Below are 16,585 nucleotides of genomic sequence, written 5' to 3'. Positions count from 1 at the left end.
TAAACAAACAGTCTATCTCCTACTGCAGGCTCAAAGACGTCCAGGGTGAGAAAGTCTAAGTGATATATTCAATGAGTTCTATACCCCTCATCAAAGGCAGCCCTGTGCATCAAATTCCATACTTAGAAAGTTCAATAAACTGTGTTACACTTTAATAAATACTGTGTATTTGTTTGCCTTTTGCTTTTAAGCTCAGCTTAAATGTTGTCAAGGAAACCATTTCACAAGAGGGTACATGACAACCTACTATCAGCAATATTCCTTGTTTATTAGAATCTGAAGATGTCCATATTACATCAAATATAAATATATATCATATTTACATTTCCTTCTTAGCTTTTCAATTTAGGTGAGTGTATTTATAGATAATGCCACTAATGTCACCACTATTATAATCCTCAGTGCAACTGGTATTTTCCTTCTGTTAGATGCATCCAAGATTAGACAGCATCTTAAAAGAGGTGTACTGTTCTTTTTTTTTCTTTTTTAATGAAAAGAAAGAATGAGTATCCATAAACAGAGAGCTAGGAATTTTCTAGAAGATTTTGTTTTGCGCTTTTTTTTTTTGTATTTCAAAATACCTTAAAAATGTGGTCCCTCTTTGCAGTACTATTCTCTATGTGGGGACAAGAAATTAATGAAATATGCAACTCAGAAAGGAAAAGAACCCAAAGAAAAGAGAACCTGCTTGTTAGCTCATTAATCTGTTTAGTAAAGATCTGTTTTAAAAGGTCTGAACACTGTACAGTATTATACAAAAACAATCTTCAGCCTTCAAAGCAGCTGGTACGTCTTCTAAGATCCGTTTGCCCTGCTAACAGTCTGCTGACTTGGTGGGCCTTTGTCTTGGTCACTTTCGGTCATCGATAGTCTTAATGAATTCCACGGCTGCTGTGAACTGCATCCACCAATAGGACTCTTCTCCAGACAGACAGCTGGCATAAAAGCTACTGATGTACTGAACAGTGGACAGCAAACAGGGTGGATTTGCCTACAGAAGTGAAAAATAAAGTCAATTACTCAGCTGCAAAAATCATTTATGGTAACATCTCTCAAATGTTTTTCTGTGAAAAAGAGATACAAGTCCTTTTGAAAATAATCCCCCAAATCCTTTTTGGAACTAATTCGTAAACCTGAGTTACTGTGAGGAGCAACAGTGTATTGGAAAGAAGACTCAGGTTCTAATCCTAGCTCAACTATCTAGAGCTTTCTAGCCTAACAAAGCACTTGACTTCACTGGTCCTTAGAGTGGCTGAACTAATCCCAGTGGCTTTACTCAACATCCCAGGATTCCAGAATGTTACATAAGGAAGGAAACACTGCAGACAAATTGAGTTGTATCTGTTTATGGGTATTAAGTATGTATTAAGTATGTATATGTATTAAGTATGGGTAGAACCAGCCAAGAAAGAAAAAAAAAAAACAAAAAAGAGTAGGCCCTCTGCTGCAGGAGGCAGCACAGAAAAACTCCTGCTCATTCACCTCCAGGTTCAGCTGTGTTAAATCCAGGACAAGCCAAGGCCCGTTCCTTAAAAGGGGCTTAGACTGGCTCTGCGTGGAGACTAAGCACATCACCTGCGGAAGAGAGACGAGCAGTGGGCAACAGGAGGAGGGAAGAAGGCTGATCGCACACTTGATTCAGAGTCAGGGTTCTGACTCTGAGCTAAGAGTTCAGGTTGCAGAAATACCGCAACATTAAGAATTAGTAAGCTATATATCAAATACACTTTAGACATCACCAGCAGGCTGAGCTGACTGGAACTCATGAGTGAGGCAGTTATTGGGTGGCTGTTGTGCACCCAAACTGCAGGGTCCCCACCTCCAAACCAAATGTTCAAACTAAACCATTTAAATGGTGACACTTTAAAGTCAAAAAAGGACAAGAGGTGTCATTGTTCTTAAAAGAGAGTAATTTTAAAAAACAATGTGGCACAATTACAAAACATGAGGTCAAAAGAAAAGAAAGCTGACAGGAAAATGTAGTAGTTTATGTGACAACTACTATGAAGAATTCAACATGAAGAGAAGATGGTAAAAACATTATGACCAGAGAACCTGCCCTCATTCATTCATTCAGTACTTACCTACTGAGCTCCAAGCAAGACCTTCAAGGCACTGCTTTAAAAAGCTGAAAATGTTCATCTAGGAATCTAGCTCTTCCTTTCTTTGGAAAACCCTAACTTCTGGACAGAACATAACTTGACGTTAGCTACTTTCTTCCTGGGTATCACAGAGCTGGAAACTTGTAAAAGAGTCAAAGTCTGTAACACCTGGAGACCCTCTGCACACCCCTCCGACTCAGGACGCCAAAGAAACTCTTCTCACGGGTGGTAGCGAGGACCCACCTTGATCAACACAAACACCAGCACAGGGACAAAGTCATCTGCCCCTGGGACGGAGTCCTCGTTGGCCAGGCTCAGGAGGTTCATGATCGTGGAGCACATTCTCAGGATGCACTGCACTTTGTCCCGGGGCGTCTTGTAAGCACTTATTGTCCTGATTTCTGACTGTGCTGAGGGCCACGGTGCCTCCTTAAGATAAACCTAAACGAGACCACACACAGACGTCATTCGGGTCTTGGATGGAAGGCAGTGACCAGAGCAACCTTCATGTCAGGAGGTGGATGGGTGAAGCCGCTGCCTTTTCCTTTTTTCAGAAAAACCATACTTCAATTCCTCCCTGTCCTCCCACTTCAGGATTGAAGCCTAACTTTTAAGCTTTTAAATTATTTGCTTTGCATTTTAAAATAAAACCACCCAGGGGAATTCCCTGGCCGTTCAGTGGTTAGGACTCTGAGCTCTCACTGCCAGGGCCCAGGTTCCATCCCTGGTCACTGGGGAACTAAGATCCCCAAGCTGCATGATGCGGCCCCAAAGGAAAAACAAACCAACCAACCCACCCACATATATAGTAATAGAAGCATATGAGAACACAGAACCTAGAATTCATAAAATTTCGAACAATTATCTTTCATAAAGAGCTAGAATGGGGCTTATCTATGCATCGCAGCTGATTCCAAAAGCACAGACAAGCTACTTTTAAAATAGCTTAAAAGTTAGTATGTACCTGTGTTGCAGCAGCTCTAGAAATCAAGGACAATTAAAAATTTTATGCCAATTAATATCCAGATTCTAATGAAACAACCAGAAAACTCATATACCTAAAACTTTCCTGTTTTCTGATTTTGTAAGAGGTGTAAGACAGGTAAAAATGTTAGTTTCAGGAACTAAAAGGTAATTCTGAGGTCACATTCAGATTCATTTCCCTCTCCTGGACAGGAGTTTTCAAACTTTCTTCGAAGTTCCACCAGATCCCTTCATATGGGACATTCCTGCAGAATGTTCTGGAAAGAACACTGGCTGTTGAGTGGTCTGTATGACTTTATAAAAGCATCAGTGGAGAGCACGGCTGCCACATGAGGAGTAAGCTGCAGGCAGGAAGCCCTGCCTAAAGGGGGTGATGTCAGGGCGGGGGCTCCCCCAGGCCGGCCCTCCCTCCACTCACCTCTCACTACTAAGGTCTCAGGCTAGGGAATTTTAATCCACGGAAAGAACTTTGAGAATTTAAATGACTGAATGACATCCAGTGCAAGTGGCTTTTTGTAACTTACTATATTCTGCTTCCCTGAAAAACTGGTAACATGTACACAGCACACCAAGCCGCCTTTAATTGAATAACACCACCCATACTGTATAAACTGATTACCTCTGGTATCTGAAGAGCTCTGTGATTTGCAGTCACTACTTTAGACAATCTCTGAATATGTTCATGAAGAACCCTGAAAATGCCCCAAAACACATATGTAAATATATAATTCAGAAAAGAAGGTACACAGGTAGTCATAATCGGTTTTCTCAAAACACATTTAAACCATTTTAGACTTACTTCTAGATACAGATCATCATTACAGTTGAGACTCTCTTAGCTATAAGTATTCTGTCCTGGTAAAAAAAGACTCTCATTTAGGATCTGCTTAGAAAGGCTCAGTGAACCAAGGGGATGCAGGCAGAAGAGTGGGAACCCCTCCTTTCTGGACCAGGGCAGCATCCACAGGAGAGGGGAGGGGAGTCCTTAGCCTGCAAGCTACCTGGACAAACTAACTGGTGAACAGACCAAGAAGTGCAGGGGTCAAAGACCAGAAACTGGAGATCACAGATGCTTTGACGGAGAAGGGAAGCTGAGGACGCTCACCTCTCATTTCAGAGATGACAATAATTAGGCCTAAAAAGGTGAAGGATTTCCCTAAGACCACACAGTGGTTAGCAGCAGAGGCTAAACCCAGTTTTCCTGCCTTTGAGTTTTCTTTCCAGAACACAGTGCTAACTCTCTATAAACCTGCAAAGATGGCAGAGAGGAGAGAGAGGCATAGTCGGCTTCAAAGGTGCTCTCCGCAGCAAGTGATTTGAATGTCCCCATTCCTCATCTTACCCTGGAAGCCAAAAACTGGGGCTCTGGAGAGAAAACAGAACCCAGTTGGCAAACTGCATACAGAAACTTGGCCCGGGGCGGGGGGTGGGGGGGAGGTGGGGTGGGGTGGTAAAAAGCCCCTGAGACTAGGAACAAGTGAGAGAGGCAGGTGGGAACGATCCTAACCCATCACAGGAAAGTGGGCTCTCTCAAACATACATGAGATATCTTAAAATTTCCATGAAAAAAAAAAAATCTTACAGAAACCACCAGTGTCCCACCCTGAGGTCCAACTACATGGGCCACTCAGGGTTGCTAGCACAGTGAGCCACTGTCACTGCTGGGGGTACATGGCGGCCACTGAGCAACACACGTGGGGGCAGAAACCAGGTCATAAACCAGGGGTCAAGAAAATGCAGAAGAGGAAAAAATTAAAATTCTGAGTCTCACTACCCCCAAATAACCACTGTTACCCTTCTAGATATTTTTTTAAGATGAATATTTTTAGGATTGTTTTGAAAAATAGGTTTTATTGAGATTTAATTCATATGCCATACACTTCTTGATATTTTGATATTCAAATACATATCATTCCCAATAAATAAAAAGTACATATCAGAAGTCACAGACTGTGCTTGATGCCCTGATGGAGAGATGAATGAAGCGTTGTGTTCCTGCACTCACGGAAGGAACCATCCAGTGGAGGACAGGGGCGTTCATCAAACAATTACACAAGCCAGTGATACGGAACAGGGGGTGGTTCTGCCCCCAAGGGGCGGGCACTTGGCAGTGTCTGGAGACAGTGTGGTTCTCACAGCTGGTGGGTACCACCAGCCAGGGCCATCCATGACCTACAAGTCCCGCAAGGCACAGGGCAGCCCCCCACATTAAAGAGTCATCTGGCCCGAAATGTCAGCCGTGCCAGCTTGAGAAGCCACGACTCCAATGTAAAACTACAATGGTGGCACGTGCTAAAGAAAGGTACCCAGGCCTGAGGCAGCACTGCCAGGGCATCTCACCCAGACAGACAGGCTCGGAAGGGTTTCCCCCAAGGAAGTGAGGTCTGAGTCCTCATCTGAAGGGTAAGGGTAGGTAGAAGAAAGAAGGGAAGGACAGCTGCAGCAGTGCCTTCCACAACGGCCAGACCAGTGTACACGGCCCTCCAGCCCGATTCCCCGCATCTCTGGGAACAGAGCACTTTCCTTCTGTGCAGTCTGGTAACTCTGAGAGGTGAAAAAAGGACCTATCTTTTCCTTTACTACTCAGATATTATGTCTCACAAACAGCTTGTCTAAACTATGGGGGCTGGCTGGGATAGTCCTACTTAGTCCATCAGACAGGAGCACTCACTGGTCACGGAGTATGTCCCCGTCCTGATTCGGGTAGAAGGCAAGTTTGAAGATCCGGTTCATCACACTTCGCTCGATGGCCAGCTGAGCGTCCTGAAGCTGTTCCTCGCTCGCGTTCTGCCATATGACGTCCTGGGCCATCGCGCCGTACAGGAACTGCAGAAAATCTTCCACCTGGGCGGTTTTATCATCAGCGGCTGTGAGTTTCTGAAAGTCTCCAATGCAAAATAATACATTTTGAAATAGAGTATTTGAACGATTTTAAATTGGAAATTATTAGAAAGGAGTTAAAAAAAGAAAACTATTAGAATCATAATCCACTAGCTGTGCAACTACTATGCTCTCAAAGCCCGAAATATCTTTGGCATGGTTTCATTTGGGGAGAAAATACATCCAAATCATTAAAAACAGAAGAAAGGTAAGACACGTGTAGAAGTTTAAGAACAAGAGGTTTGTTACAAAATGATATGCTTTGTTTGAGGAAAAAAAAGAAAAATTGGATGCATCCAAAACTTTGTTAATTTTTCCAACTTTTTAATAAACTATAGATATTCAACCAGGATAAACACGACATTTATTGGTTGAACATCAAGGTTTAATTACTAAGAAATAACTGGGAATTTAAGGAACTGCTCTTAGACAGGTAGGTACTTAAAAAGCAGCAAGAGAAAACTTCTCAAATTTTCCCGCTGACATAGGGCTTCACCGAAGGGTCTCTGGTTACCTTGAATGAATTCCCTGATCTTCTTCTCTTTGCTCTCAAGCAGCAACCTCACACAGACGGTGGTGAAGTATCGATTGGCCACCTCTTTGTCCCGCAGAACCCTCTGCAGTAGCCTTTCCAGGTGAGCCTGCGTGGTCTGCAGTCCTTGTCGACAGCGAGTGAGGTAAGCAATGTAGGGGGCCCTCTTCCTAAAAGGAAAGACGCTCTGCAGGACACCAGACACACACAGTGCACACTTTTTTTGGAAACTAAGAGTCCTGATTTTTCTCTAAAGGAAAAAACTACCTCAAAGACTCTGGTTTTACAAATCAGCCTACTGGGCTGCAGACAACCATCCTGAGGACTGATTATGTTGCCAGGTCAAGAAACAGAATCAGGACTTCCCTGGTGGTCCAGTAGTTGCAAGTCCGCCTGCCAAAGCAGGAAAACACGGGTTCGATCCCTGATCCGGGAAGATTTCACATGCTGAGGGGCAACTAAGCCTGCGTGCCACAGCTACTGAGTGAGTGCTAGAGCCCACGTGCTGCAGCTCCTGAAGCCCGCACACCCTAGAGCCCGTGCTCTGCGACAAGAGAAGCCACCGCAATGAGAGGCCCGTGCACCACAATCAGAGAAAGCCCTCACGCAGCAATGAAGACCCAGTGCAGCCAAAAATTTAAAAAAAGGAAGACAGCAGAAAACAGAACCAGATGCAAGGATACAATGTACACCACAGAGAATAGAACCAACATTTTATAACAACTTTAACTGGAATATATTTTTTAAGAAGAGAGAATTACTGTGTTGTACACCTGAAACTAATTTAACATTGTAAATCAACTACACTTCAATTTAAAAAAAAATAAGAAAGAAAGAAACAGAACCGTTCTGCATGAGTGTGAAGAATATCATCTACTGGTCTGAACACTCAGCTCCCTAACTCCCTAAACACTACCAATTCCCTTCACATTGCTGGTCTGTTCTGTACTGGAGCACAGTCTCCATGCTGGTAGAACCCCATACTTAAGAGGAAGTTGATTGCTACAAGACTAAAATAACAACAAAATACAGGTTTATATACTGTCAGATCATTAAATATACCACTACTTATCTGCTTATATTCTAAATGCAACAACCATTAGATCACACATTCCCTAAGCCTCTTTACTTCCTAAGCTTCTCAACTTAAATGTCAGCAACAACAGGCAACAGGCAGACGGTAACAATTCCTGGGATTCCTCCTGCTTCCCTGGTCCACGGAAGCAGTCTTTTCTATCACCACTAAAAGAGGGAAATGACATCCTAGTTATCCTGGCCCCACCTCCACCCAAAAGATGCTTTTGGGCAAAGCTGAAGTCAACTGTACTCTGTTAGTAAGATCTGAGTGAGTGAGTGAGTAAAAGGTGCTCAGTCATGTCCGACTCTTTGCGATCCCATGGCCTATACAGTCCATAGAATTCTCCAGGCCAGAATACTGGAGTGGGTAGCCTTTCCCTTCTCCAATGATCTTCCCAACCCAGGGATCAAATCACACTGCAGGCAGATTCTTTACCAGCTTGAGCCACAAGGGAAACCCAAGAATACTGGAGTGGGTAGCCTATCCCTTCTCCAGCGGATCTTCCCAACCCAGGAATCAAACTGAGGTCTCCTGTATTGCAGGCAGATTCTCTACCAACTGAGCTATCAGGGAAGCCCTTGTAAGAGCTGCTCACTTACAACTACACTTCCAGACTAAATATCCACATATATTGGATATATATATGTTGGAGATATACATATATATATATAATATGTTGCTTGGAAATCTACATCCAGGAAAGCCCAGCACTTTGCAGTGAGCCTAGATTCATTTCTGAAATAAGGGCTGAGAAGAAAACACTTGCAGCTGAAAACAGGTGTACAAGTGAAACAGGCTGGGGATGTTACCTGTAGTCCTCGGCGATAGAAGCCAGCAGCTTCCTACAGGTCCGGTTATCAAAGCGGCACACACAACGCATTGTTTCCTGAAGCTGAGCCATTAAGTTCTTATCTTGTAAGTTAATTGCTTCAGCTATTTGCACTTTTAAGAAGCAGACAATTTCATTGTCTAAATAAAAAAACATCAGAATTCTGTTACTGTTGAGAAGTTCCAGGGGCTTTATATAAGCTGAAGGTCATCCCTAAGCCTGTGGGATGTCAGTTACAACTGTATCAGTAAAACCCAGCAGAACCAATCAGAGAACATTTTCACAAACCATCAGTAATCCGGGTGCCCTTAACTGATGCTAATATAAATGTGTTAAGTTGAACTGGATGGAACTGCTGTATAGTTTAAATACAGTTGAATACTGGCAGTTTCATATGGTTCCTATAAAGCATAAGAAAAAAATAAACCCTCAAGTAGCAACCTACCTTCTGGGTCTGTATGGTCTGGTAAACCGTTTCTTGTTGAGTGGGTTAGAACTGGGAAAGCCACAGAATCCGCAGAGCAAAGAGCGAGCCTCAGTTTCTTTTTTGCATCTCTAAAGAAACAGATGAAGATACAGTCATTTCTTTGTCCAGATATGGTCACATTCTATAAACTATTATCATATTTACTATACAAATTAATGGGCTTCCCAGGTGGTGCTAATGGTAAAGAACCTGCCTGCCAATGCAGGAGACATAAGAAACACAGGTTTGATCCCTGGGTCGGGAAGATTCCCTGGAGGAGAACATGGCAACCCACTCTAGTATTCTTGCCTATAGAATCCCATGGACAGAGGAGCCTGGTGGGCTATGGTCCATAGGGTCACAAAGAGTCGGATACGACTGAAGCGACTTAGCACACACACACATACACAAATAGGCTAGCTCAGGACTCAAATGTTTCAAACGGTCATAAATAAAAGATAACTTTTAACTCACTGACACCTCACTTAAGGAGTGGGCTTTCTGGTTATCTGAGAAGCAAGGTTGTAAAGGTGCTCTGAGTAAGGACTATTTGGTAAAATCACTAGAATCAAACAAATCCTTTCTGACCTTCCAACATCCACTGAATTCTATGCTAAATGTAATGATGAGTCAGAAAGCCAGATTTTGCCCAAGCTGGGAAGGAATCAATAGAAGTCATAAGGACCATCTCAGCACCCAAACTAAGGAAGCCTTCCACCACATCTCTCAAGAAATGTTGATCCTGCCACAAGACAAGCTTGTGACAAGAAGACCTTTCTGTTGCCCTGTTGATCAAAACTTTGCATTGAGCCAAAACCCGCTCAATTTCTGACCACTGAAACTCCTGCTCCCACCTGGCACAGCACCCTTCAGCAAGACATCCTCTTCAACAACACAGCCCTTCATCCTGGGAGGGTCTTGGAGGGCAGGGACCAGAGCTTCTTCAGAATGGCTGAGGCTGCCTCCCAAAAAAAGGAGTCGAAACACCTCCGAGAGCATGCCAGAGTTTGATCCTATTGCAGGATTATCACTTGTTCACCTCACCTGACTGGTTCTGAGACCCGCCTTAATGGTTTGCTTCCTTGAAAATGAGTAACTTACGAATCAACTCAATCAACTGTAATATTTGCCTACTTTGTAGACTCCGAATCTATATAAAGCAGTGAAGTCATGCCTGGAAAATAATAATTGTCTTCCACTACCCCTCACCCCATTTTACCATAGGAAGAAAGTATAAAGCTCCATAATATTTAATGATAAAATGATATGTACAGCATAGGGAAAATAGTCATTATTTTATGATAACTATAAATGGAGTATAATCTTTTAAAATTGTGAATCACTATGCTGTACCCCTGAAACTTAAACAATATTATAAATCAACTATACCTCAATAAAAGTAAATAAAATGATATGCTATTAAGAGTTTGCTTAACTTAAGCGGGGGAGGAAGTAAACATGAAACAATACTGGCCATGTAACAGTTAGATCTGGGGAACAGGTACATCACTGTATTTTTCCATTTTGTACAAGCTAGAAAGTTTCTAAAATAAAAAGTTTAAAAAGATAGAAAGACAGAGACAGAAACGGAGAGATGGACAGATGATTAGTGCTTTAAAACTGATAATCCTGGGATTTCCCTGGAGGCTCAGTAGTAAAGAATCTGCCTGCCAATGCAGGATTCAGGAGTTCAATCCCTGATCCAGGAAGATCCCACATACCTTGGAGCAACTAAGCCCATGCACAACTATTCATGCTCCTAAAGTCATTCTCTCAAACTGTGTTAGAAATTGAGGGAATGAGGAAGATGACAAACTGGGAGGGCTCCAGTAGGCTTACTGCAGAAGTGGGTTACTCAACAACATGTGGTCCCTGTGAGCCCATGAGGTTTGCTTGGTTTTTCATTCTCTGAATTAAAGCCTTTGATATATGACATCCACAGGGCGAGCAAAGTCTTCTCAGCGCACAGCCTTCATTCTTACCTCTCTGCTTTACATATTTATTAAGGGACTCAAAGAAACACCTGACTTGAAGTGACTGCAATGGTGATGAAAAATTCAAACCCAAAGGTTCTAAATCATATGAAAGAAATACCTGTAAGAGAAGGCTGAATCCTGAGGGTGGGCCGCTTGGCTCGCGGAATCCGGGAGATCATCAGCGGAGATGTTCTGCAGGGTTTCGTCACGAGGGGAGTCGTGTGCACTTTCACCGTCGCCCATGACTTCTAAACAAATCCCACCCCCCGCAGAAAGGATAAGCAAATTAATCCGGAATATTCTGGCACTGGTAGGTATTCAGAGCAACTCAACAATAAATTAAGCTGTGCCTTCCAAAAAGAGTTCTTTGAGAGAGAAAGGGGGAAAAAAAGGAAACTTCAAACACGTAAATAAACTGAGAGCAATGATAATATATCAAGAGAACAGGTGAGAATAGTTTTACTTCTTACCCAACTGTAATCCAAAGCAATTAAAACCTTTATTAACTTAATAAAGATAATTCTCTGTAACAACAATCACTGAATCACAGAACTAAAAGGGGCCTCAGAAATTATTTCACGCATAACACCCTCGTTTTAGATGTGGAATTCCTGCCCAGTCAGGAAGCAGCTGGCTGTGACCCCCTTGGCCAGGCCACACTGAGACCCCTCATCCTCACTCCAAGGGCCCCCCCCCAATCCTCCCCGCCTGAGAACGAGCCGGGGACAGACTCACAAATGCAGCCAGCACAGACCTGTGGTGCCCCACAGTTGTTTTATGTTTCTAATTTATCAATTTAGGTAATACATGCATGTATGCAATCAAAACAAATGAAAAGTTCCTTAGTGTAATAAAGATATTGTGCCTATGTGGAAAAAAAAACCTCTATTCTTAGGAGATCATTTCAGATGCTTCGGGAAAAAAAATACATATAGAAAATGTGGCAAAACCTTAACAACTGATAAGTCTAGGCAGATGGAATATAACAGACTTTCACTGTACTTTCCAACTTGTTATTTTAAAACTTAAAAGTGTAGGAGGTTTGCTCAGGCTCCTGTGAGTCCCCCTTGAGCCAACTCATGTTCAGTCTGTCAGAGACTCTTCTTATTGTCAGAGACAATATTAATCTTGGGGACTATACCATGGTTTTTTTGACAACTATTTACGGGAGCTACTAAAAGGCTACTTGGAAGAATGGATACATGTGTATGTATGGCTGAGATGTTCTGCTGTGCATTGTCAACTGACTATGCTCCAATATAAAAGAAAAGATTAAAAAAGAAAGAGGCTACTTTCAGTTCAGACCACTTTCATGGCAGTGATATAAAAGTTCCTATTCCATTCTTTTATCAGGATGGTCACCTGCACTTTCGTAGTTTGCCAGCGCTCCCTCACTGGGGCTGGTGCGTTTGATGGCATTCCTGTATTTGTCCAGAATATCCTCAGCGACCTGAGCCTGTGCACTGAGTCTCGGGCTGGGATCATCTGCGGGAGGAAAAGGAGAGGAGGAGAATTAGCGCCCCTTGGTTTGCACCCACTCTGATGTTAGTACGACACCAGTAGCATAATCCCAAAGGCGGATTAGGAGGTAAGACGTAAAAAGAGCACATATCTCAGTGTTATAAGAGGCACCATGCAGCTGCCTACTCATCCTAGGTCTGAGAGCCTTGCCAAGGCACAAAATCAGGATGATTAGCTCCACTTTCTCATCATCGTCAGATTTCTGCATGACATTGTCAAACAGTTCAGTGCAGACTGAATGGATGATGGGATTCTACAGTGTTTACACTCAAATCACTGTTATTAGCAAGGCATGCTAACAGAACTTCCAACAAAGCATTTTTATATGCAGGATTCTTTTATTCAGACATCTCTATGCTGAAGGAGGAAAAAAACGTATTCAGACTTAAAACTTAACCCTTTTAAATACTTTTAAATGCCTTCCTCCACTTTTCCTTCATGAATTTTTCTCTCTACACCATATTTAAAACCTTCAGATAATTCATATTCTATCTCACTGGATCTCACCATGACAGTTACAGATGCTGGACTAGAGAGCACTTTCGTGCATGCAGTCGTGCCAGAGGCGCTCCCAGAGAATCTAGACATGCTGGGAGAGTGCTTGAATTGTACCTGGGGTACACAGAGAAAAGGTTTACCACCATCACAGGTGCAGCCCTGGTTACTGACAGGCCCACTATCCTGTCAGCAAAATAAGCACATCGGTATGTTTTCCTGGAGTCAGATGGCAGAGTCACTAATTAACAGTTAACAAAGCAAAGAAGTGCTACAGATCTATGGGACAAAACATAGTTCCACGGTGAAATGTAAATTCCTGAGACAGGCCTAGGCCAAGCAAGTAATATCACACTCTGGTAGAATCCCATTTTTTAAAAAGTCTTAAAACATATATAAAAAAAAATCACTAGAATTTATATATTCCTATGTGTTAACGGCAGCTAATGTGACTAGCAGCTAACATTTATTGAGCACTTACCACGTGCCAGGAACTGTGCTAAACAATAACCCTACAGGGAGGTACCATTACCACCCTATTTTTAAGAAAAGGAAATTAAAGTAGAAAGAGGTTAAGTGGTATGCTCATAGGCTCTTCTTCTCTTTCCACAAAAAACAATATTTAGTGTTCGTGTCTCTGTAAAATTGTGGTAAACTGTAGGGAGAAACAACTGTCGAAATAATTTAATTTCTGCTATAATAATTTGAATGCAAGGTAAGAGAGTCCTAATAAAACATGATCTTCTTCAAAATGCAAACTTACAAAACCTTTATTGTTACAAAATCTTCTTTCTGCTATTGGTTTTGAGTGCTGTTGAAGGCTCTGAAAAAAGGCTAAACATAGTGAAAGCAATAATGTTGCTTATAACCTTTATTTCTATAATGCCATTAAAAAAAATTTACCTGAGGACAATAAACAAGAACAAATAACTAAAACATATAAAAAATATTATATGTACAAGGGGATGAGTATTCCAACTTATCTTAAATAGTTTTTCATAGTAAAAAAAAATTGCATATGATTAAACATCCAAAAGCAAAAGAATGGTTTACATTGCCATAAAATCATGATAGATGATCTAAGAGCCAATAATGATTAAAAAACCACCTATGTCTAAGAGAAACTGGGAGAGGGTTTATGAAATAACATGTAAAAGGATACAACTCTGATTTAATCATGAAAAGTCATATCTAGATATGGAAAGATTCAGAAAGAATATGAAAAAAAGAAAAGTTAAGGTGGTGAGATGATGGACAGACTGTTAAGAAATTCATAACATTTAAAAAAATTGATTTAGTGATACTTCTCACTGAGTCATTAATTAAGAGTGGGTAGAAATTTCTGTACCAGTAGGGCAGCTAAACTGCTTGAATCAAACACAAACAAAATGAAATATTTTATGGGAAAACTTAAGTCAACTTAGCTTCTCCTTTAGGCACTAAGAACTAAGAAAAATGTATTACCTAAAGACACAAGTAAAAAATAATTTAAAACTTCTCCAAAGTTACTAATTCAAACATTTTGAAAACCTGAGATTTCTTCACCTGTAAATTGTGGTGGTGTTCTAAAACGAGGAGCATGCTAAGAAAACATGAAAATCTTGCCAAAAGGATGCCTTTCCAATTCTTCTCAATCAGACTAAGTGCCAAGATTCATGTGTGATTTGACTTAACACCTACAACCCTTAGCACAGTGCCTGGCATGAGCCAGATGTTCAACAAGTATTTGCTGGTTGAATGAAGCCTGACTGCTCTCAGCAGGAAACCTGGCCTGAAAGCACAGCTACTGCTGTTAAAAACCCTTTATTCCAGGGAAGTCATTTCATTAAATAAACAGGGAGGTACGCTGGGACATGGAACTGCCTACATGTATTTCAGAGCTAGACATGACGGTGCTATGCAGTGAAATGGGATTCTACCTGTACTATGCTGAGCTCTTTGAGGAGGATGTTCTTTTGAAACTTATCCCATTTTTAAATAACCTTCACTTTACCTGAGTAGGATAACAAATCATTTAAAATCAACATAAGAAAAAGAGAGATGAGAAATTAATTTCCCTCCAGGTGCTCTGCAGTCACTGGAGGCAGCACACAGCTATCAAACTCAAGGTCGGGTTGTCAACACTACCTCTCACACTTTTTCCTCTTAGTGTTCATTTATAATATGCCAAAAAGAAGCTGCAAAAACACAAATGCTGCATGAGGTAAGAACCCAACCCCTAGTTATATTTTCCTTGGGTCAGATAGCAATGTTAAAATGATTCAAGCTGTAAAAAAATTGGTCAAGTTTACAAATCTACTGATACTGTTTGAACATGTCTCAGGGAAAAAAGGAAATGATTAGGTAAAACAGAATTTCAGTGACCCTGAATAATCAAGAACTATAGATGGAAATAAACTGAGACTTCTACAATCAACGTTAAAGAAAACTACTGTCAATGATCCAAAGATACAGCATGCACAGCGCTAAAACCGTCACCACACTTTCCTCAAAGGCATGGGAGGTCATCGTCACACTAAGATGTCGGGTGCTAGGGCAGGCCCAGAGGCTCAGGGTCAGGGACCTCATCATAAACGGAAGTTATGACAATGAGGATGATGATGGTGGTGGCGGTCTGCAGGAAGAGCACACTGTGGCCGCCAACTGGAAACCACAGAGCTATGAAGAACATACTCCCCACTGTACACACACAGACACACTCGTCTAAAAAGGCAACGTTTATGGCACCCAAGAGAAAGTGTTATGAAATATGTGCTCTGGGAATGAAGGAGCCAGGAAGTCCATGGGTCTACAAACCTGTGAGTGTTGAGAATCTGTCAGGCCCCAGATCATCTTTGTCTTTTTCTTGTTTTTCTTTCTTTCTAAATGGTATAGGAGCTGGAAATTAAATAAAGTCAGTAGTGTGACATATAACATACTGCACTACTCGGCAGACAGCAGTCATTCTGGAGTTAACTGGTGTGCCAACATTTCTAAGTGGAAGGAAGGTGAAAAGTTTAAAAGCTAAGAAATCCCGAGTGTCCACTGATTATCATTCTTAACATAGCATTGAAGGTTCTTAGAGAAGTTTTCAGAATCTGCTTTGAGGTCATCTGCCACAGGAAGAAGGATTTAACAGGAATCTATCGGGACTGAATCAAAACCACTGCCTCTTAACCTTTGCTCAAAAAAACACAACACATTCAAAGTTCTGAGCCTCATTCTCTCCTCCTCTAGTGGGCTTGAGTCTGGCGTGAAAGCAGTGCTCCTCAGCTCCTTGAGCACCACAGTGCCAAGAAGAGGCCTTCAGAAGAAGCCCTTCCCTTTAGTCCTGGATAATCTCTCCTTCCTGGAAGAGATGCTTTTGCCAACTCAGATTTCAATACCTATTGGAATGATGCCAGGCTATTCACACAAAAAAAGCGAACAATGCTACACAACTGCCTTCCAGAATAAACACTAATATTCAGGGTATTATCATTCTCAATGATTATAAACATAAGAAGCTTAAGTTTATTCCAAGAAGGTAAAGAATGAATTTTCAATGTTTGTTTATTAAGAGCATCCCTTTTTCCTGCAGTAATTATTAGCAATACATATGTCAAAAGTCCTACATGTTTAACTTCAATGGAATATAATATTTAAAAAACTGTGACCTGCCTTTCATTTATGAAACCACTGCCACTTCCTGCAAAGAACAGGAACTATCACTTCTAAAGCTGTACCTTAGCATTCACCTGAGT

At 41.6% G+C, this 16,585-nt stretch overlaps 1 protein-coding gene across 4 annotated transcripts in view; it reads right to left on the bottom strand.

Moving 5' to 3' along the window:
* Positions 1 to 688: 688 nt before the first annotated feature.
* GAPVD1 (GTPase activating protein and VPS9 domains 1) overlaps positions 689 to 16,585 on the bottom strand; it is a 67,842-nt gene continuing 51,945 nt past the window's right edge. For 2 of the 4 annotated variants that reach the window (XM_020874378.2, XM_020874386.2), the window contains exons 17-26: positions 15,660 to 15,740; positions 12,210 to 12,332; positions 10,966 to 11,095; positions 8,851 to 8,960; positions 8,386 to 8,545; positions 6,481 to 6,668; positions 5,758 to 5,971; positions 3,706 to 3,778; positions 2,346 to 2,543; positions 689 to 991 (exon numbers count right to left, since the gene is read on the bottom strand). In XM_020874378.2, the coding sequence (XP_020730037.2) occupies positions 851 to 991; positions 2,346 to 2,543; positions 3,706 to 3,778; positions 5,758 to 5,971; positions 6,481 to 6,668; positions 8,386 to 8,545; positions 8,851 to 8,960; positions 10,966 to 11,095; positions 12,210 to 12,332; positions 15,660 to 15,740 (1,418 nt within the window). In that variant the 3' untranslated portion in view covers positions 689 to 850. The remainder of the gene's footprint in view (positions 992 to 2,345; positions 2,544 to 3,705; positions 3,779 to 5,757; positions 5,972 to 6,480; positions 6,669 to 8,385; positions 8,546 to 8,850; positions 8,961 to 10,965; positions 11,096 to 12,209; positions 12,333 to 15,659; positions 15,741 to 16,585) is intronic. The other 2 variants (XM_020874396.2, XM_020874401.2) reach the window with 1 other exon arrangement.

Source organism: Odocoileus virginianus, chromosome 2 (genome assembly GCF_023699985.2).
Source record: "Odocoileus virginianus isolate 20LAN1187 ecotype Illinois chromosome 2, Ovbor_1.2, whole genome shotgun sequence".
Taxonomy (NCBI): Eukaryota; Metazoa; Chordata; class Mammalia; order Artiodactyla; family Cervidae; genus Odocoileus; species Odocoileus virginianus.
Note: the sequence above shows the minus strand (reverse complement) of the source record. Positions and strands in the feature narration are given on the sequence as shown.